Raw genomic sequence first — 21870 nt, forward strand, 5'->3', positions numbered from 1 at the left:
TCAACTGCACATACGGTTCACGTCTACGCTGTCGCGGCATGCTACCAGTGTTAAAGACTGCGATGGAGCTCCGTATGCCACGGCAAACTGGCTGACACTGACGGCGGCGGTGCACAAATGCTGCGCAGCTAGCGCCATTCGACGGCCAACACCGCGGTTCCTGGTGTGTCCGCTGTGCCGTGCGTGTGATCATTGCTTGTACAGTCCTCTCGCAGTGTCCGGAGCAAGTATGGTGGGTCTGACACACCGGTGTCAATGTGTTCTTTTTTCCATTTCCAGGAGTGTATATCCACCATTGTCACACAATACTAAATTTACTATCTACTTGACACCAGAACAATGATACAATTACCATTTCGGTAAAGTAACGAAATCTACCGTACCTGAATAATCACTTATTTTGAGTAGTGATTACTGTATGTAGTCTGCTTGCAGACTCGCTTACGTCACTACCGGCAGCCGATGTCGCTGTCTCGACCGACGTCCTGCTCTGTTCCTGTTCTCCGACGCGTTGCGTCGCTCCGTCTGCAGATGTCTCGTACTCGCGAAGCGTCGACCCTCGTGTTGGAGTCGTCGTGGCGTCAAGCTCCGCACGTTGTGTCGTTTGGCGTCGTCGAGCTCCGCGTTGTAGGCGCCAAGTACTGTGGCGCCTGCGTCTCCTTAGAGTTGACACGACTCGGTGGTGATGGTTGCCCCAGTCTGTATGACGTGGAACGGCGTCCGTCTCTCACGACAACAGCACCCTGTAACTAGTAGAAAAACAAACTCCTCACATGGTTTTCTTTTGTTGTGAGTCCGCGACAGACTTTTCAGCTTGCGAGAACTGGCTAACTGTAGTTCTTCTGTTTATTATGCCCGGTTAGATAATGAATGTTGAATATTAATAATATAAAGTTTTGAATCTTCAATCCATCACCCAAGTCATGGGCACATTATGGAACTGCGAGGATGTTAAATTGATAATTTGTTATTCCGTTGTCAAGACGTCGCTACGTCGCGTGTTCAATAACTACACGACGTAATTTCAGAGATAACATATACTTAAGCAATGTTCAGAATGCGTCGTAATCTTGGGACAAATCGGTGATTGTTCACTGTTAAATAATCATGAATTCACTTTTCACTTCATAATATTCTAATAGTCAATTAATTTTCACTAATACCCATGATAATGTCTATTCAATTATGTAGGCGAAACGAAGAATTAAAGTTTGAATCCAATTTTACTGTTCCTTGTAATTAATTGTCCCTACGCTGAGCACGCAAACTGATTTCTCACTCAGGGAATTGCTTCCGTTTGCATCAGTAATCCTTCTGACAACTCGGCGGAATTGTACATTCTTCTTGTTGGCGTTTGTATGTTACCTACTCGAGACTAATAATTTTTTCTCTCGGCGAGCTTTCTTTTTCAATGTTCGTACTTATTCAGTATCGTGGAGGATAAGTCCCATCACACATCTCACACGATTTAACTTCGTCGCGAACCTCCGTATCCCGTTGTCTTGCTAACAGTAAAGATGACTTTGCTTTAGTATGACTTCTGAATAATGCTTCAGTCTATATCGCAAAACTTTCAAACTTCCGATTAGCTGAAAACAATCTAGTAGCGCTTACATGCATGCTACGATCGGGATAGTATTAGAGAGCGACTAGATAGTATCTGAAGCTAACATTTCCATTTTGCCCAATTTACCATCTGGCTTTAATCTTCATTATTAATTATTTTGCAATTCTTTCTTTGATGTTTTTGTTGCGTATTCTATCATATTCTTTCATTCAGTCTCTATTTCGTGATAAATATTATTATTCACATGACATTCCTGTTGATCAAATTATCACAACTGTAAATTTTGCCTTCAGTAGGTGCTGTCACTGTCTGGATGACTAATTTTCCTACTTCTTTTACAACAAAGGGTTGGTTATTAGATTTTCTGTAATTGGGGTGTTACAAACATGAGATGCTGCATCAACAACCAGCACTGTTACATAGCAGTGTGTTGTGCAGGGATGGGTCTGTTGACACAGTGGTTTGGATGATGAAGTGCTTGTGGTTTGTAAAGCAATGAAACACAGGAAAGAAGAATTTACAAAAATATTTTAAATTTTTTGTGTTAGATATACTTTGTTGCATAACCAAATTTAATACATGGACTCAGCAGTGAGTGAGAAAAGCCTTCAGATGTCTTGTTACAACGTTATTACTGATGTGTCTGACCATCCATTATTGATGCTCCATTATACATCTGGCCAACCAACTTCTCTGCAGTGGCAAATTCTTGAACGATGCATTCAACATGAGCAAACAAACTATTAATGGTTTAGTCTCCTTGACATCAGCAAAATATTTAGTTCACTTTCCCTTTATGCATTATTTACTTTCTTAATAGAAGCATCTGATTCATTATGTCCCCAAAATAGCAGCTCTTGTTTAGCTAAATAACACACTGCATCGAAGAATATTTTACAATTTTCCCTGTCCATTTAACTTGTTCGTTGTGTTGGCTAATGTTACTACAGTGCTGCACATTTAATAAGATGCCAATTCTGTCCTTTCCAAACATTTTTAATTGCCAAAGTGATTGAATGTCATTTTGTGATTTCGAATGTCTTTGTTGCCCAACTGACAGGTGACTTAAATCTGAAAAGCCATGTACCTTCCAAGCCAATTATTCTCTGGAAAACAACAAACATGGCCAACAGAAGGGTTTATTTGAATCGGGTGAACCTGTCAACCAATCAAGATTTTCATATTGCGAAACAGAAAAAAATGTCTAGCATAATGTTCTTTTTTGCCCTCATGCTATGAAACTAGGTTAGGTGGTCATGACTTTGGTCTACCTTTTTTAACTAGTTTCAATTTTTCTTGTAGAATTCTCATGGAAAAGTGGTTCAGAGTTGCATTTACTTCCATTGTCAGTTCTAAATTGGAACAAAAACACTACAACCTACCTCAGCATTTCAAATAAAACCCTACATCTCATTTTAGATTATTAGAATTAAGTACAGTTCAAAATAAAAACCGAAAATGTCTTGGGGAACTTGTCTGGAATCCGCAGGTCCCATGTGTGAAAGCGTCCTTGCTGGTAGAAGTGAGTGGCTTAGTGTCTTCACTGCACAGGTCAGTGACGTCCATTCGCAACCGCCTCCCGAAAACTCAAAGTTCATGCACCCTGCCGTCTCCCCCCCCCCCCTCCCATTCCTGCCCACATTTCCTCAACAATGTGTGTGGCCTCGACGTGTGACGAAGAACATGCTTCGTGTAGTCATTCGCCTGGATGAAGGCGTGTAAGGACTCAAGTGTCGACCAGCTGTAACAAGAAAAACAATCCATTCGACCAACAGGCGACACGTTTCTATTGATTCGCGGTGAAAACTCAGTGATGCTGTGCAAATTGCAATCATAATTGACGATGTCGTCGGGTCAACATAGGAACATTAGGGGTCGTGTGATGTGGAGCTCTATGTTCAACAATGGCCTTTGAAAACAGTTCTCCGTGCATCAGCATTGTACTCACATATACGATATTGCAGTGCCAAATGCCGACTTACGATGCACTGTTCCTTTGCAAATGCATGCACGTCCGAAGGAACGAGCACTGCGGCGACTACAGCCGTTTGAAATACGTTAAATGTATTTGCAGTTGCGAATGTCGATAACTATCCGCAGCATAATGGAATGACGGCAATGAAACTTTGTGCCCGACTGAGAGTCGAACCCGGGTTTCCCGCTTATGGTGAGCGGTCGGCTTACCATTTGGCTACCCGAACACAAGTTATGGCCAGACGCAAACTTCCATATGTCGTCAGCCAAGTGTCTACAACCTGCACTCGTACATCCATTATGTATATTCCCGCGTAGGGGATACGTTTTACTCGAAAGTTGCTCGCCTGATGTCGGCAGATTTGTGCTCTGATAGCCAACTGATAAGGCGACTGCTCACGACAAGTGGGAAATTCTGGTTCGAGTCCCTGTCCGTCACAATTCATTGTCGTCCTTTATGCAGCTGATGGTTATCGGTATTCACAAATACAAATACATTTCATGTAAAACATTGTACTTTGTCGTCAAATCTGCCACAGATAGCTTCCATCTTGTATTACGCAATGGGGGATCAATCGACCTCTACGTTTTGTGACGAGTAGACTTCGGGCTTTTAGGTTCTAAAAATCTTAAAAACTGAAGTATTGTGAAAAACGGCGCTCGGCATGTCTTTCAGCTGCCGGTGCAGGCTCATAGTAAGTCGTCGCCTCCACGGAGTTTCGGCCTTTTTGGATACCTCCCGCGCCAACAGGTCACAGCATCTTTCTCCCTTCTTTTCATCTACGAGAATTTTGTGTCACAATTTACATCAATAAGCCACAAAGAAATTACATAAACCTTTTAATTCATAATAGTATCTGCTTATTGTTGATTGATGCATAAGTTGGGGTCACATTTGTCTCCTTGTCTCATGACAAACGCCACGTAAATTTTGGCAGGTTACAAGGTCGATGATTACGCTTGTTAGCGTAGTTAGTAAATATACCTAACAAGCATGTAACTTCATTCAGATTGTTTGTATTTACTAGTTTCTAAATACACACTTATTGTCTAAATTACTTACCATTCGTATTTCCAGTTATTGAACGAATTGAGAACGTCGTCGGCGTTATGCACACACATAAAAGTCAGCTGCTCCCCGCGATTTGTTTTTCAGTACAAATGAAAACACGTAACAAACAAGTGGGGGGGACGCGAGGGACCGTCACCACCATGGAATGGAGGTACAAAGTCACGGCCAGTCAATGGGTGAGAAGAGGGCAGAAGTTGAAGCATGTTCATAAAACAGCAGCATGGGGGATACAATACGACAATGGAAGCCACGCAGCTGTGTGTTTTCGAAAGGTACCGTCGGGCATGCGATGAGGCGTCTGCTTACTTCGTGTGCTGATTGTGACCACCTAGCGTATCGTATATGCCATCGACACCTTCCTGTTTCGACAATTTTTGGAGCGAATACGTATTATATTTAGAATTGTTAGTAGTGCCTAAAAGTCGGGGTATTTGGCGCCCCGACGTTTCATGACACTCCAAAAAAAGTGAACATCCCGCGAAAATCGGACAGCTGACAAAGCTACACATGCTTGTTCACAGACAGTTGCAGTTTCAAGTCGAGCATACATACACCTTTTGAATAGTTTTGTTCAAAATGTCACATGTAAGTATCTCCGTCTTTCACATATACTGCTATTACACAGTAAACTCCTGAACCAGCTGTGAGCAGCAAGGTAGATTGAAAGATACCCAGTTTTCTTCCAATCATATATAGTTCCTTGTGCTATGGGGATAATTCTATGCGCCTCGCTGTTACACAGTTTGAGTCCAGTTTTTCGTCCAAGTGACATTGATAGTTGGGCCAGTCGACATCTTTGATTCTAAACGTATGAGATGGGCAACATATATGTCATAATCGCATTCTATTGATGATAGTTGAATGTCTGCGCATGAGACTGATATGAATTTACCGAGACGTACTACTGGGTGCTAGAGATGGGATACGAATAAAACCCTCCCTGTTTCTGCAATTTTGCTGTATTTCCAGGCTATGAGCCTGATATTGCCACATTCCGTACGACATTGGTATCCGAATAATTAGCTTGTGCTGGTCGGGAAATTTGTGCGTCCCAGTCGCAACAACAAGCGGTCAAATAGCATTATTAACGGCAGGCGAAGTGTAATGTTATGTTTTCTTTCTTCCGCCCTTGGCTGTGTGTGGAGATAAGCGAGGTCATTTGAATCCACGTAGCTTCTACGTATTTTCTAATGCTGTGCGTAGTTCTGAGTGTACAAACTACGAGCACTGCGAAAAACCTGTTCTTGATATACTACCTACGTAGACGTATGGAGCTCTCTCATTGGTCAAGCCTTCAGAAGACAGTCACGCCATCCGCTGTCAGTGAGTGACGTTGTAACCGTAAATAACACAGGGACACACAAACCGTTTCATGTACACGTGCAGACATGATTAACTTAATCAAGAAAAATTTTGCGAGAAAATATTTCAAGAAAGATGTTAAAACGTCACATTTTTCTCTTTTAAATGAAAGACTTTCGATTTCTTAGTAAGAATGCCCGGAATTTGCAGTAGTAAACATGTTTCAAGGCCTATACGCGAACATTTTTGGCTACAGTGATTGTTTGCGAATAGAAAGGTAAAGGTGGGCGAGCAGTAATATAAATGCGAGGATGAAGCGCACTTGTGTACAACTTGCGATGAGTGCATAAGTGATGTTGCTGTGCTCAGTCGTACAGTGTAAAGATGTCTCTAAGCAAAAATATTCCTCGGTGCAGTCGGTGCATCTGTATGTCAAAAAGGTATTTGTATTTCTGCAGTAACTATCAGTAGCCATTTACTCTGTTATAAACAATATTTAGATATGGGCTGAAGAAATTACTCCCATGAAATTGTGGGAAGCGTGATAATGCGAAATGCTTACATGATTAAAGTTAATAACAGTCGTGTGCTTCCGGAAGTTAGTGAAGTATGGTTAAATAATTTGGCGTAGCAGTCACTAGTGCTACGAAAGATGATGATATATGCGCCTCACTGTCACGATTGACAGTGAGAATGTACGTCGTCTGCTGCAACAAACATGGCGAACAAATTTATTGTAAGCGAATTGAGGAAGGTGTTAATAGTGAACCAACCCCTCGCTTTCGTCAGTTGTTCACAATACCGTAATTAATTTAGGTTAAAGGTACATGTATTGATAGAATAGAGCTTATACATTGTTTTTGGGATACGGCAGATGACGTTTACCAGGCAGAAAACTGTAACTTCCATACTCATGTCAAATTTACGTAGTGGTGACATTATTCTCTTAATATTTAACGTTATATCGATTGGTCACAGGTACACTGCCTGTTTTCTTCCAGACAATACGCCACTCGTAACCCCATTCATGAAAGATCTACATCAGTTGACAATGAAAAGCTGCTCGAATCAGCCTCTAAGGACATGCCCACAAATCATTGGAAACTGCTTAATCAACTGAAGGATTTTGTAACGAAGACACCCATTAACAAAGGTTTATTATTTGTATTGAATAATGAATGGGCGAAAGTTCTTCAGAAGATTCCATCACTTCAAAATCAGCTGAAGAAACAAGATACGTCGACCATATCACAGAGTTTGCAGAAGGTTACCACCAAGGAAAGCAGTACTCAGGAATTAGCAAATGTTTTGGAGGGACCGAACAAAAAGCAAAATGAAATTCGAATTACAGATTCGTCACAAGAAGTGCTGCCAAAATGGAAATCATTCAATAAAGCAATGTCAAAGGTATGGCAATTAGTAACACTGTGTTCATAAGCACAGATGTATGTAAATAACATGAATATGTTACAAAGCCTGAAAGCCACTGCTTAAATGTAGCATAGAGTGTAGCATAGACTAGTAAGTGATTCTTGATTGGCTTGTTTGCATCATACACTTTGTAAAATAATTAAAATCATATTATTGCCCTCTGAAGATTTGTCATCATGCTACAATGAAAATAAATAACCCTATTATACATAAACACTATGGAACCATAGGAGTATGTTTATGAAAATGGGTCATGAGGTTGGCTGTGGCCTTACTGCAGGAACTGTTATGGCATTATCCCTTAATGATTTAGGAAAATCACAGGCAACTTAAATCAGGATGGCCAGACACAGCAAACACTATTCTCCCAAATCGGAAATCAGTGTCTTAACAAATCTGCACTGTTTCGTTAAGTTGGTTCCTACTGTACATTGTTCTCTTGATCATAAATAACTTGCACAAAATATTTTATACTAAAAACAGTTTTGTAGTGCACAAACTGTGGATGCCTGTTGGTGATTCCAGCACCAAGAATGTGCACATCTCCATGTCGTCACATCAGTCCGTCTGGAAAAGTGAGATGTTGAGCTCAGGAGAACAAGACATTACCATCTGTGCACTATAGAGCTGGACATGACAGGGTGGTGGTGTCCTCTAAATAATCTTTGTGTAGTATGCTGTGATTTTGAAGCATGATTTAGCTGTCATTTCAAACAAGTGTATTTAAGTAATTTGTTTCATCACTTTGGGCAGTTCAATACACACCTTTGTTTTGAGTTTTTGTAAGTGAAATCCAAAAGTGACTTTTGTTCCATGGTTATGGATAAAACTATTAGTGAAACACTTACTAATGTTTTCTGTGATACACACAACAAATTGATAATGTACTCACTTGGTGCATTAAGGATACCCAGTTTTTAAAATAGTTCTTTACAATGAGCCCAGTTACTGTTCCAAAATATTATTCTCACAGCTGATTTATTACAGTTTGAAACTATGTCAATGTTTCTGTATTTGATCCCCAGAAAGTAATCCCATATCTTAGAATTTAGTGCTTGTAGGAGCAGTGTATCACCACAAGACAATGGCTGTTACTAGCTGCTGCTAGAACCCAGAGAGCATAACATGCTGACGACATTCTTTTTGCCAGTATCTTTGTGTAATTATTCCGGATGTTATTTGTCGGATCAGTGTTCATCTCTAACAACTTAGTGTTTGTTACATAATTTGTGGGTTTATCATCTGTGCTCAGTGTGATAGTCATTTGCCCATGATTGTGCTGAAAGGCATGCCGTTTGTTTTCCTTATGCTTATTGTCAATTTTGTATATACAGCCCACACACAAACATCATTGAGGGTGTCATTTGTCTTCCCTGTTAGGAGTTCTGGTGTTTTATCAGTAATTACAATGTTGCAGCCATCAGCAAATAGAACTTTTTCTCCATGTCTTAAACTGTCCTGAAGGTTATTGATATTTATTAAGAACAGAACACAAACTTCACAGTACATGTACTCCCTAGTAAAGTTCGCTGTCAGCAAAGTACAGTGACTAACTAAAATTACAGTTGTTTTTTCACTAATGTGAAAGTTTTGTAAGTACTGTAAGAGCCAGAGCCAACTTTTAAAGTGAATGCAACAAAAAGTGTGAAACATTAGCACATACACTGCTACAAGGATCTCTCCTCTATCAGATACAAGTGCTCACATTCTGCTTCATAATAATGTGTAATTATTTGGTTATTCAGTTATTTAATTATTCAATTATTTGCACATTATGCAGATCACAACTGTTATATCTTGATATGATTTAGAATGGGACAGTTTTAGAATTATTATTCACATACCTGGTGGATAATATGGTAGTGTGATGATTGATGATTGTCTTAAGCCACATCTTCTTCATACAGTGATTCACAATGAACTGTGAATCATAGCAAGTCTGTGCATCGCTCCCGTAGCGTTTGTAAGGAGAAGATTAAACTAATTGCAGCAGCCATTGGAGCATGCAAACAGTCGTTCTTCATGCACTCCATACATGAATGGAACAGAAAGAATCTTAAATATACTATCTGATCAAAATATCCAGGTGCCTGTTAATCGAGCTTAATATGGGCTGTGTGCATTGTTTGCTTTTGCTTGAATCTGCTGGGGACACTTTCAGACGTGTCTTCCTCGACTTCAAAGTCACTGAACTCATGTGACCAACCCATTCTACTAGTGCTTTTCGACTGATACCACAATACTTCTAGCCTCCTTTTATACTGGTGGGTCCACCTCTCAAGGCATCTAGTGGTCAATTCCACATTATGTAGGGGTATCTGGATACTTTTGATCAAATGGTGTAACTGATGCCACGGGAAATACCCACATCCATGCACTTGACAGTGGTTTGTAGAGTGTGGCTGTAGATGTTGATTGCAATAGTGATCTGCAGAACATGGAGACAACTCACTGCCTGACCACATATCAGCCTATCTATAACATTCATGTTCTTATCAATATACACATAATTAAAAATATCCTGTTTCACATACAAATGTCTGTGTGCTGCTTTCCTTTGTAATTCTAGTGTGAGAATTAACTAGAGAACTTAGGTTATAAGGCTATATTTTAAGTGAGGTTGTATTTAAAGTGAAACTGATTATTGATTCTTAGGAGGACACCCACTAAAGGCATCAGCACAACAAAATAATTTGTAATTGATCAAATATCAAGAATTTGAAATAAAAAAATAGCAAAATTTGTCTGTGTTGTTAACCCATACCCCATATTAAACAAGCACAAAATCATAGCCCTTTAGGCGGAGGGGGGGGGGGCAGGGGAATGCCTAATTTGCAAAAAGTGAGTGGAATGCAGGAGGGGGGGGGGGAGTGATATGTGCTGTTAAATCAGTTACTATGTCTTCTCAGAGTGAAGGTAATATCTCACTACTATGAAAGCTAGAGAGCTGAGCATGAGATCTGGCACATGGCAGTCAGAAGTTCATGTTTACTCTCATTTACTTTCTACACAATTGTAACAGTGTCATATTGTACCATGTGATTATATAAAGCTTATAGATGTTAAGTTGGTAAATAAACTGAGTAATAATATAATCATAACATTATTGAGAGTAAAATGATTCTTGCAGCGCTGACAAAAAAAAAGATATAATGTGAGAAAATTTACCAAAACATACAGAGAATATTATTTCTCATATGTCAAAGTATGGGTTGATGGGTTTTTTGACATTTTTTTAGACTAACGCCTGTATCGCATACTACCAATTTTTTAAAAAAAAAGAACTCTTTGGAAGAAAACTATATTTAAATTCAGAAATAACACTGAGAGGGACTTTTAAACCTAGAATACTGAATTTTGAATGAACCTGTGCTGAAAAAATTATATCTGGAAAAATGTTGTTGTGGTCTTCAGTCCAGAGACTGGTTTGATGCAGCTCTCCATGCTACTCTATCCTGTGCAAGCTTCATCATCTCCCAATACCTACTGCAGCCTACATCCTTCTGAATCTGCTTAGTGTATTCATCTCTTGGTCTCCCTCTAAGATTTTTACACTCCACGCTGCCCTCCAATGCTAAATTTGTGATCCCTTGATGCCTCAGAACATGTCCTACCAACCGGTTCCTTCTTCTTGTCAAGTTGTGCCACAAACTCCTCTTCTCCCCAATTCTATTCAATACCTCCTCATTAGTTATGTGATGTACCCATCTAATCTTCAGCATTCTTTTGTAGCACCACATCGCGAATGCTTCTATTCTCTTCTTGTATAAACTATTTATTGTCCACGTTTCACTTCCATAAATGGCTACACTCCATACAAATACTTTCAGAAACCACTTCCTGACACTTAAATCTGTACTCGATGTTAACAAATTTCTTCTCTTCAGAAACGCATTCCTTGCCATTGCCAGTCTACATTTTTTATCCTCTCTACTTTGACCATCATCAGTTATTTTGCTCCCCAAACAGCAAAACTCATTTACTACTTTAAGCATCTCATTTCCTTATCTAATACCCTAAGCATCACCTGATTTCATTCAACTGCATTCCATTATCCTCTTCTTGCTTCTGTTGATGTTCATCTTATATCCTCCTTTCAAGACACTGTCCATTCCGTTCAACTGCTCTTCCAAATCCTTTGCTGTCTCTGACAGAATTACAATGTCATCGGTGAACATCAATGTTTTTGTTTCTTCTCCATGGATTTTAATTCCTCCTCTGAATTTTTCTTTTGTTTCCTTTACTGCTTGCTCAATATACAGATTGAATAACATCGGGGATAGGCTACAACCCTGTCTCACTCCCTTCCCAACCACTGCTTCCCTTTCATGTCCCTCGACTCTTATAACTGCCATCTGGTTCCCGTACAAATTGTAAATAGCCTTTCACTCCCTGTATTTTACCCCTGCCACCTTCAGAATTTGAAAGAGAGTATTCCAGTCAACATTGTAAACGCTTTCTCTAAGTCTACAAATGCTAGAAACGTAGGTTTGCCTTTCCTTAATCTATTTTCTAAGATATGTCGTAGGGTCAGTACTGCCTCACGTGTTCCAACATTTCTACGGAATCCAAACTGATCATCTCCGAGGTCAGCTTCTACCAGTTTTTCCATTCGTCTGTAAAGAATTCGTATTAGTATTTTGCAGCTGTAGCTTATTAAACTGATAGTTCGGTAATTTTCACATCTGTCAACACCTGCTTTCTTTGGGATTGCGATTATTATATTCTTCTTGAAGTCTGAGGGTATTTCGCCTGTCTCATACATCTTGCTCACTAGATGGTAGAGTTTAATTAGGCCTGGCTCTCCCAAGGCTGTCAGTAGTTCTAATGGAATGTTGTCTACTCCTGGGGCCTTGTTTCATCTTAGGTCTTTCAGTGCTCTGTCAAACTCTTCACACAGTACCATATCCCCTATTTCCTCGTCATCTACATTCTCTTCCATTTCCATAATATTGTCCTCAAGTATATCGTCCTTGTATAGACCCTCTATATACTCCTTCCACCTTTCTGCTTTCCCTTCTTTGCTTAGAACTGGGTTTCCATCTGAGCTCTTGATATTCATGCAAGTGGTTCTCTTTTCTCCAAAGGTCTCTTTAATTTTCGTGTAGGCAGTATCTATCTTACCCCTCGTGAGATAATGCTCTACATCCTTACATTTGTGCTCTAGCCATCCCTGCTTAACCATTTTGCACTTCCTGTCAATCTCATTTTTGAGACGTATTACTTTTTGCTTGCTTCATTTACTGCATTTTTATATTTTCTCCTTTCATCAATTAAATTCAATATATCTTCTGTTATCCAAGGATTTCTAGTAGCCCTCGTCTTTTTACCTACTTGACCCTCTGCTACCTTCACTATTTCATCTCTCAGAGCTACCCATTCTTCTTCTATTGTATTTCTTTCCCCCATTCTTGTCAATCGTTCCCTAATGCTCTCCCTGAAGCTCTCTACAACCTCTGGTTCTTTCAGTTTATCCAGGTCCCATCTCCTTAAATTCTCACCTTTTTGCAGATCAGAGTCCACATCTGCCTCTGGAAATGTCTTACAATTTAAAACGTGGTTCCTGAATCTCTGTCTATATATATAACAGAGGGAAACATTCCACGTGGAAAAAATATATCTAAAAAGAAAGAAAGTGATGAGACTTACCAAACAAAAGCGCTGGCAGGTCGATAGACACACAAACAAACACAAACATACACACAAAATTCTAGCTTTCGCAACAAACAGTTGCTTCGTCAGGAAAGAGGGAAGGAGAGGGAAAGATGAAAGGAAGTGGGTTTTAAGGGAGAGGGTAAGGAGTCATTCCAATCCCGGGAGCGGAAAGACTTACCTTAGGGGGGAAAAAAGGACGGGTATACACTCGCGCGCACACACACACACACATATCCATCCGCATATACACAGACACAAGCAGACATTTGTAAAGGCAAAGAGTTTATATATATATATAAAAAGGACAACAATGGGCGGGGCTACAGAACATGGGAATAAGTAGATTTTATTTAATCGTATGGCAAGGGGGGGGGGGGGTGGGGGTGGGGTGCCCTCCCTCCGCCCTCCCCTTCGGGCACACCATTCGCTGGGTGCCGGTCTTTCAATTTGACGATACTTCAGTGACCTAAAGTCAATGAGGATGATAGGATGATGATGATGCTGATGATGATGATGATGATGATGACAGAACAAGACCCAATCGGTGGGCAGAGAAAATTCCCTGACCCAGCCGGTGAATCGAACCTAGGCCCATAGGATTGACAATCCGTCACGCTGACCATTCAGCTACCGGGGGGTGGACAATAAGTAGATGTCCAAGAAAGATTAAAATTTTAAAGTCAGTAGTGACCGCTGCTCATGTGTCTAGAATTAATGGTAAAGTACATTAATATTTATATGTCCCTCCAGCCATCATCGTCTGAGTCTTCCTCTGCCAACTGGAAAGGCTCCAAGAAGTCAAACAAAAGTAAACAGTCTTCTCCTTTGCTGACTCGAAGATCCTCTTTGATGGTGTCGCCATATGATACCCTCGCCCAGCCGACCTCGGTGTCACTGGTCCATACCACCAACCGTTTTTTGCCCTGGACTCTGCAGGCCAACACAAGAATGCCGATGCTTCTGTTGACCTCATGGAGCAGGATCCTCCCGCCTCTGTGCCATGTAGCAGCGAGTCTTTGAAAGCTGGCACTTGGCAGTCGCCGAGGTGACACCGCTTCATGTTTTCCTCATCATGACTCTCCAATGGAACTTCTGCAGTCTTCGATCCAACAAAGAGGATTTATGACTGCTCTTAAAATCACAGTGTCCACTTGTTCTCTGCCTTCAGGAAACAAAATTGCATCTCTTGCACTTCTTGCCGATCTGTTTTTTTTTTTTTTTTAAGAATTTGTCAGGTTGGAGCGAACGCAATCCTGACTTCCAAAAATTATGCACCCGAAGGACACGTTTTCTTTTCTTTTCTTTTTTTTTTAATTTTTTTTATTTTTTATTAATATTACATCATTACAACATAACATCTTTACAACAGTACATGAACAGAATTTTTGACCTTCCCCCTGAAGATGGCTCATGGGGGAGTCATGCTTCTCATACAGAATGATGATCATAGTCAATCCATCTTCCTGACTACCTACCTTCAAGCTGTTGCAGTTTGCCTTTTCCTTCCTCACTTGATTTTTCCCGTTGTACTATTTACATCCCTCTGTCTTTCGATGTCACCAGGCCAGACTTCCTCTGGCTTATTGGGCAGCTAAGTCACCCCTTTGTGCTGCTTGGTGACTTTAACAGGCACCATCCCCTTTGATGTTCTCCCAGAACCTATCCGAAAGGTGCCCTCTTGGTTGACCACCTCAGTTTACTTAACCTCAACTGTCTTAACCCAGAAGCACTCATGTTCATTTCAGACTCCACATGTACCTTTTCCCCTATGGACCTATCCTTTTGCACTGCCGAGCTTGCCCATGTGTTGAGTGGCCCGTTCTCTCTGATAGGTACGTCAGCGATCATTTCCCGTGTGCTGCCCATTTGCTGATACCTACCCCACCTATGTGCACACCCAAATAGCAGCTTACTATGGCTGACTGGAGGCTTTACTCCTCCCTGACGACCTTCGATGAACAACATTTCCTTGGTTGTGATGACCAGGTAAAAATCTTAAATACATTATCCTTTACTGCCGCAGAACGTTCCATTCCTCGCACTTCCTCTTTACTACGCCATGTCCTGGTCAGAGGTGTGCCACGACGCAATTCATGCGTGGAGATGTGCTCTCTGCATTTTTAACCATCATCCTATGATGGCAGAATGCATTCATTATAAATAGTTGCGTGCACAGTAACGTCGTGTTCTTCCGAATAGCAAAAAAACTAGCTGGATTTCATTCACTAAGTCTTTTAACAGTTCCACTCCCACTTCCTTTGTATGACGGCTCTCTGGGACAAAGATCCATTCTCAAATTTCCAGCCTGACAGGCGCAGACAATGTCATCGTGGACCCTATTGCTATTTCCAACACCTTGGACCGCTGTTTTGTGGACATTTTGAGCTCCTCCCACTATCACCATGCCTTTCTCCATTGGAAACAAGTGGAAGAGGCTCGGGCGATACCCTTCTCTGTTCACAGTCGTGCTGCTTTTACAGTGAGGGAGCTAGATCGTGCCCTCACTTAATCCCTATCCTCCGCCCTAGGGCCAGACGTGTTCACATTCAGGTGTTGAGCACCTTTCTCTTGCAGGCAAATACTTTCTGCTTAATAAGTACAACCGCTTCTGGACAGAGGGCACGTTTCCCAGACTCTAGCATGAAGCCAGTGTCATACCCATAGCTAAGCCTGGTAGGGACAAAGGTCTTTCTTCTAACTACCGGCCTATTTCTCTTACCAACTGTGTTTGGAAGATGATGGAACATGTGATTCATGCCCGGTTGGTATGGTGGCTAGAGTATCGTAATTTGCTAACCACTACACAGTGTGGATTTTGAATGCGCCATTCTGCAGTTGACACCGAGCGAGGTGGCGCAGTGGTTAAACACTGGACTCACATTCGGGAGGATGACGGTTCAATCCCGCGTCCGGCCATCCTGATTTAGGTTTTCTGTGATTTCCCTAAATCGCTCCAGGCAAATGCCGGGATGGTTACTTTCAAAGGGCACGGCTGACTTCCTTCCCCGTCCTTCCCTAATCCGATGAGACCGATGACCTCGCTGTCTGGTCTCCTTCCCCAAAACAACCCAACCCTCTGCAGTTGATCATCTTGTCACTTTGTCCACCCATATAATGAATGGTTTTCTGCAGAAATCCCAGATTGTGGCCATGTTTTTCGATTTGGAGAAAGCCTATGACACCTGCTGGAGGACAGGCTTCCGAGGCCGCATGCCTTGTTTCCTTTAGGAATTCTTAAAAGACCAAGTTTTCAAGGTACGTATGGGTTCTGCCGTGCTGGACACCGTTATATAGGAAAACAGTGTGCCTTGAGCGTCGTCCTCTTTGCTATCGCCATTAACCCTATAATGGCCTGTCTCCCGCTGTACATCTCCAGCTTCCTTTTCGTTGACGATTTTGCCATCTACGGCAGTTCTCCGTGGACTTGTCTGATTGAGTGCCGTCTTCACCAATGTCTTGATCGGTTTGCTCATGGAGCATCGGCAATGCTTTCAGTTTTTCACTGTCAAAACCATTTGTATGAATTTCTGGCAATGCAGTTGGTTTCTGCCACTGTGTTTATGTCTTGGCCCTGTTGCTGTTCCATTCATTGAAACTACGAATTTCCTGGAGCTCCTCCTTGATAGGAAACTTTCTTGGTCCTCCCAAGTGTCTTACGTGGCAGCCCGCTGTACGCAGTCCCTTAATGTCCTGTGTGTCCTCAATGGTGCTTCCTGGGGAGTAGATCGAACGACCCTTTTCTGTTTGTGCCAGTCCCTTGTCCGTTTGAAACTAGACTACGGGTGCTCCATTCATACATTTGCACGTCTGTCACTCTTACGCTTTCTCAGTAGTATCCACCGTTGTGGCATCCATTTGGCCACTGGTGCCTCCCACTAGCCCGGTTGAGTGTCTGTCTACAGAAGCTGCTAAACTACCACTGTCCTACCGTTGTGACTTTATCCTCAGCAGATATGCATGCCATTTGTCTGGTACGTGTTGCCACCCATCCTATGCCTCCTCCTTTGACACCTGCTTTGATCGCCAGTATTGGGCGTGTCCCTCTTCTCTGTTACCCCATGGAGTTTGCTTGTGGCTCTTGCTCCGGCAGCTTAACTTCATGCTACGTGCAACTTTCCCAGTGGGTGTAAACCCTTCACCACCTTCACTTCGTGCAGCGGCCCATGTTCACCTTGGCCTTCATTCACTCCCTAAGGACACTACTCCAGCCTCACTCTATCATCTTCAGTTTCACGACGTTTGCACGGAACTTCACGATAGTACCTTTGTGTACACTGATGGCTCTTGGGCTGACCGTGGTGTCGGGTGTGCCTTCATCATTGGCACTGATGTTTTTTGGTATTGGTTTCTGGAACACTGTTCAGTATCTACAGCAGAGCACTTCACCCTGTATCAGGCCACACAGTACTTCCGACGACACAGGCTTTTTAACTGCGTCATCAGCTCTGACTCTCTCAGTGCCCTTCAAAGACTCTGTGTGCTGTATGCCATCTATCTGTTATTGCAACGGGTCCAAGAAAGCTGTCACTTGCTCACTCTTGATGGAATCACTGTAATATTTATGTGGGTTCGTGGTCATGTCAGTCTGACAGGAAACGAGGCCACTCACGCTGCTGCCAAGGCTGATCTCTGTGGTGTTGTATGTCAACAAGTGATGACACTTTGGCATCACAGTTGGCCCTCACTTCATGGGAACAAGTTCCAGGTTATTAAGCCTCTCCCAGCGGCTTGGACAACCTCCTCGTGGCCGTCTCACTATGAGGAGATCATTTTAGCTAAGTTGCGTATCAGGCACTGTCTTTTTAGCCATCTCCATTTGTTAAGTGATTCTCTTCCGCCACTTTGTACTCGTTGCGTCCAACCTTTGACAGTCCGCCATTTCCTGACAGAATGCATTTCTTGTTTGTGTTTGCCATCTGAATTATCGGCAGTTTTTGCAAATGTCACGCAGGCTGTCAACCGCATTTTACTTTTTATTTGTCGTAACAATATGGCAGCCATTTAATTTTTAGTTCAGGACCTCCGTTTCTCTATAGCGTATTTTATAGACTTTTCTCCACATCCGTCTTTTTAGCTGTCTTCTCTTCTGTTGTTTGGGATTAACGTGTAGTCATTTTTAACTCCTCTATCTTCATATTCTACAGTTCTGACGTGGGCGCATATGACCCTAGTTGTTTTTGCACACTAAAACAAAACAAACAAACAAACCCTAAGGAAACTCTAAATTACAGTCCGTCAACTACATAAATTTGTCAGAAAAGTTTGTGATTTTTCCCTTCTACTGTATTGCAGTAATTTATTCAGCTGTATTCTGTGATCTACACAGAAGCTCCCAGTGCTTCATACTAGCTAAAAAGAACTTATTAGCTGTTCCTGCTGTCTAACTGTAAGTTTGTGGAAAAGTTACATTTACTTATGTAAACAACATTTTTTTTTTTGGTAACATTTTCAATTTTTTTGAAGAGACCAGAAGTGGTAATTAGCCTATAGTTGCTGACTTCCTTGTTGACTTCCTTGTTGACTTCCTTTACTTCCCCTTTTGTATGAAAACGTGTAAGACTGTCTGGAAGAGAACTTCTTGAATGGATGGAAGTGTTGTGAAAGCAACTACCTACTCAGTTACTGCAGAGTGCGAAGGCTGTGACAGTCATAATATTCCATGACATCCGTTAATTGTATAAAAAGTAGAATTTAATCCGGAGAAACAGTGAAATTAAAAGGAAACTGGCTGGATGGCCAATAGGCCTATTTAACATTATCAACAGAATGACCTCCTCAGTGCCATCCAGCATGGATTTCAAAACTATCAATTGCATGAAATCAGGCTTCACTTTTTCCACTTGACAATCTGACAATCATGGGTCAAGCTTCAGAGTGAAACTTCTTCAGTGTAATAGAAATGGCCTTGGTCCATCCACATTTTGACTGTGCTACAGACGTTTCAGTTGGGAAGCCTTTATGCATCCCCCATACAGTTTTGAACTTTCTCCATGTGATTTCCATAGTTTTGGAGCCATGAGGAAAGACATTCATAGCTGTCAGTTCATTTTGAATGAAGTAGGGCCTGTCTGGGTACAATCATACAGGCTACCGAAGTCATTTTTCCCTGAAGTCATTGACTATCTTGTCTCACAGTGGGGTAGACATATTAACCTTTTTTGGTGATTAGTTTTGAAATGATAAATAGTTAATGTAGTTTCTTTCCATCTGTCTTGTTTCCATTTGGCTGCCTCGTAATATTAACACTTTCAACACTGCCCTCTTTACACCCGGCAATTGGCTGTGAACTAGCATATTTAATGGATGTTTGAAATTAGATTGCAAAGAACAGAAAAATGATAGGAATATGGTTCTTGCATCATTTAAAAGGAAAAGGAAGAGCTTTACATGAATGTGAGTTTATTTTACAATATAAAATACAAATGAGTGTTATAATTAAAAAAAGAAAACACAGAAATATAGTGGATAAAAAAGTTTTACATGATCTCTCTCTTGCGTAATGCCATTATTACTTTATCTAAATTTAAAACAAAATATCACTGGACTGTCTAACTGCAGGTACCTATAAACAAGAGTATTTTAATAGTGCAGATGTAGTTAGCCTTTGTGGGAAAATCCTGGAAACACTGTGGGACGCAAACTCCAACGCCACAGTCCTTGCACCACCATCTACTTTCCTTCCTGATGCTCTTACCCGTCTCTTTCTTCCCCCTGTCTGAACATACTTTGCAATACCTAGTAGTATTCACCTTGTTTGCAGTGGGTGGTACCTTCTCTGGAAAGTGCCTTGCAAATGTCCTCTCAGTTTGTGAGGATGAAGCGGCTTGTTGCTGAAAAATATTTCCACCCTTCGCTGCCAATTTCTTCCCCACTCTGTGAATAAAGTCTACTAGGGATACATTCTTCCTAGTGTTCTTTATATAAAATAAAACTGTTGACAGTTGACACGATAAACAAGTGGAAAAACAGCTTTTACCACCACCACAAAGTTTTTCAGGCAAACGGATAATAGCTGGAGAACTGATCTGCTCTGTCAACCCCAGCTTTATTCTTGTTGTAATCAATAATAACGTCTGGCTGTACAATTTATGCTATTCCACCTTTGGCCCTAACATGAATACTAGTGCTGGTAGACCTATGCTTTGTGGAAAGACAAAAAACATCTCGTTTTAACTTCCACTTCACTGCCAAGAGATGGTGTTTCCTTTGAAAAACTATCTTTTTTTGTTTTAGTGTTCTGAATATTCGTCGCAAACCTTTCCTGCTTTTCATTACAGTTCCCACTCCAAGAGCTTTATTTTCCCACAACATGTCCAAAAGAGATGGACTGGTGTAGTACCTGTCCATATAAATGCAGTGTCCTTTGCCAAAGTACTGTGTACACAACCTTTTTACAAGGCCCTCCTGGATACTGTTGTCAACACTGCCTGCAGAACCTGTATATACATCACAGTTTAGCATATAAGCAGTTGATGAATCACAGAGAGCATACAATTTTATTCCATATTCATTGAGTTTCATGTATACTCTGAAGCTTGTTCTACCACGAAAGGTACACATTGCCTCATCTATTGTCAGATTCATGCCTGGATGAAAAGTAATTTTGCTTTCATTCACAAAGAAATAAAAAAAAGGCCTCACTTTGTGAAGTGGGTCGTGCTTTTCTTCGCCTCTGCTAATGAACGTAACATTGTCATTCAAGTGTAACACCGACAATGTAGCGCAAAATCGGTAGTGACTCAACAATTTACTCGCAAATCCTGTCTGTGGAAACGGGTCTGTTGACCAATAATCACTGATTTTCGGCAATTTGATGACGCACATATGCAAAATAATAGTAAGAGACCAGTAAATCTCTTGCAATTTTACTGCAGACCACTTATGCCAGAGTTTATTTTCAGGCTACCTTTGCGTTTCATTGTCGTAATAACATTACCAGCGTACAGATTCATTTCACTTTTGATGAGCCGAATAAGGTCGTCTTCAAAGAAATAACTAAAATATCGAAGCTCCTCAGTGGCATCTGAAAAATGCTATGCTACGCCGACTACTTCCTGGAAATCCGGCTGATCGTCTAGTTCCGACCAATCTTGCTCTTTGTGCTCAGTGAGCCACACACGACCAGGTACCACAGATGGTGACTGATGGTCTGTACCATTGTCTGCATAGAAAAAAAAAATAATGCTAAGATTGGTACTAAAAGGTACTAAATGCAAGTGAAGTAATGAACATTACTCACACTACAAAATGCGGTACCATAATGAACTCTTCACTTTATGAACAATTGAGACATATACATACCTGAATCATCACTTGTACTTTCGTCTGGAGAGTACGAATCCCATTTGTCAGAATTGTCAATTTCAGATCCTGCATCTCCATAAAGAATATCTAAGATCTCTGCCTCCGTCAACTTGCTGCGCGATATTTTTACGATCTTAAACACCTGTGAATGAACTGCAGGTAACTTCGTCTTTGCAGTGCTCACAGCCGCTCCCAGGATGAGATAGCCGATAAGTGCTTGCCACTTGCGGAAGAAGAATGAAATACCTTCACATTAGTTAACGAAACTGCTTCGGAGACGCACTAAACGCGCTTACGGAGCCAAATAAAGGCTCGCCCATACGGTATACGGGCGCCGTCGTCAACGTCAGGGTGGCCGCGCCCATATGGCGTACGAGCGCCGTGCTGTAAGTGTTAATGAAATTGCAACCATATGGGATGTTAAACAAAATTTGTAATTGTATTAAGGATTTCTTGGTGGGAAGGACACAGCATGTTATCTTAGGTGGAGAATCATGCACAGATGTATAAGTAACTTTAGGTTGCATGGAAGTGCCTTGGGATCATTGCTGTTCTTGTTATATGT

The 21870-nt window shown here is 41.4% G+C and overlaps 1 protein-coding gene across 2 annotated transcripts in view; it reads left to right on the top strand.

The window, feature by feature from the left end:
- The first annotated feature begins 5914 nt into the window (after positions 1–5914).
- The window catches only part of LOC126251668 (calcium-independent phospholipase A2-gamma-like), an 80485-nt gene continuing 64529 nt past the window's right edge, over positions 5915–21870 (top strand). The window contains exons 1-2 of one of the 2 annotated variants that reach the window (XM_049952239.1): positions 5915–6355; positions 6917–7322. In XM_049952239.1, the coding sequence (XP_049808196.1) occupies positions 6300–6355; positions 6917–7322 (462 nt within the window). In that variant the 5' untranslated portion in view covers positions 5915–6299. Of the gene's footprint in view, positions 6356–6460; positions 6739–6916; positions 7323–21870 lie in introns of those variants that run through there. The other variant, XM_049952240.1, reaches the window with a different exon arrangement.

This window comes from Schistocerca nitens, chromosome 4 (genome assembly GCF_023898315.1).
Source record: "Schistocerca nitens isolate TAMUIC-IGC-003100 chromosome 4, iqSchNite1.1, whole genome shotgun sequence".
NCBI lineage: Eukaryota > Metazoa > Arthropoda > Insecta > Orthoptera > Acrididae > Schistocerca > Schistocerca nitens.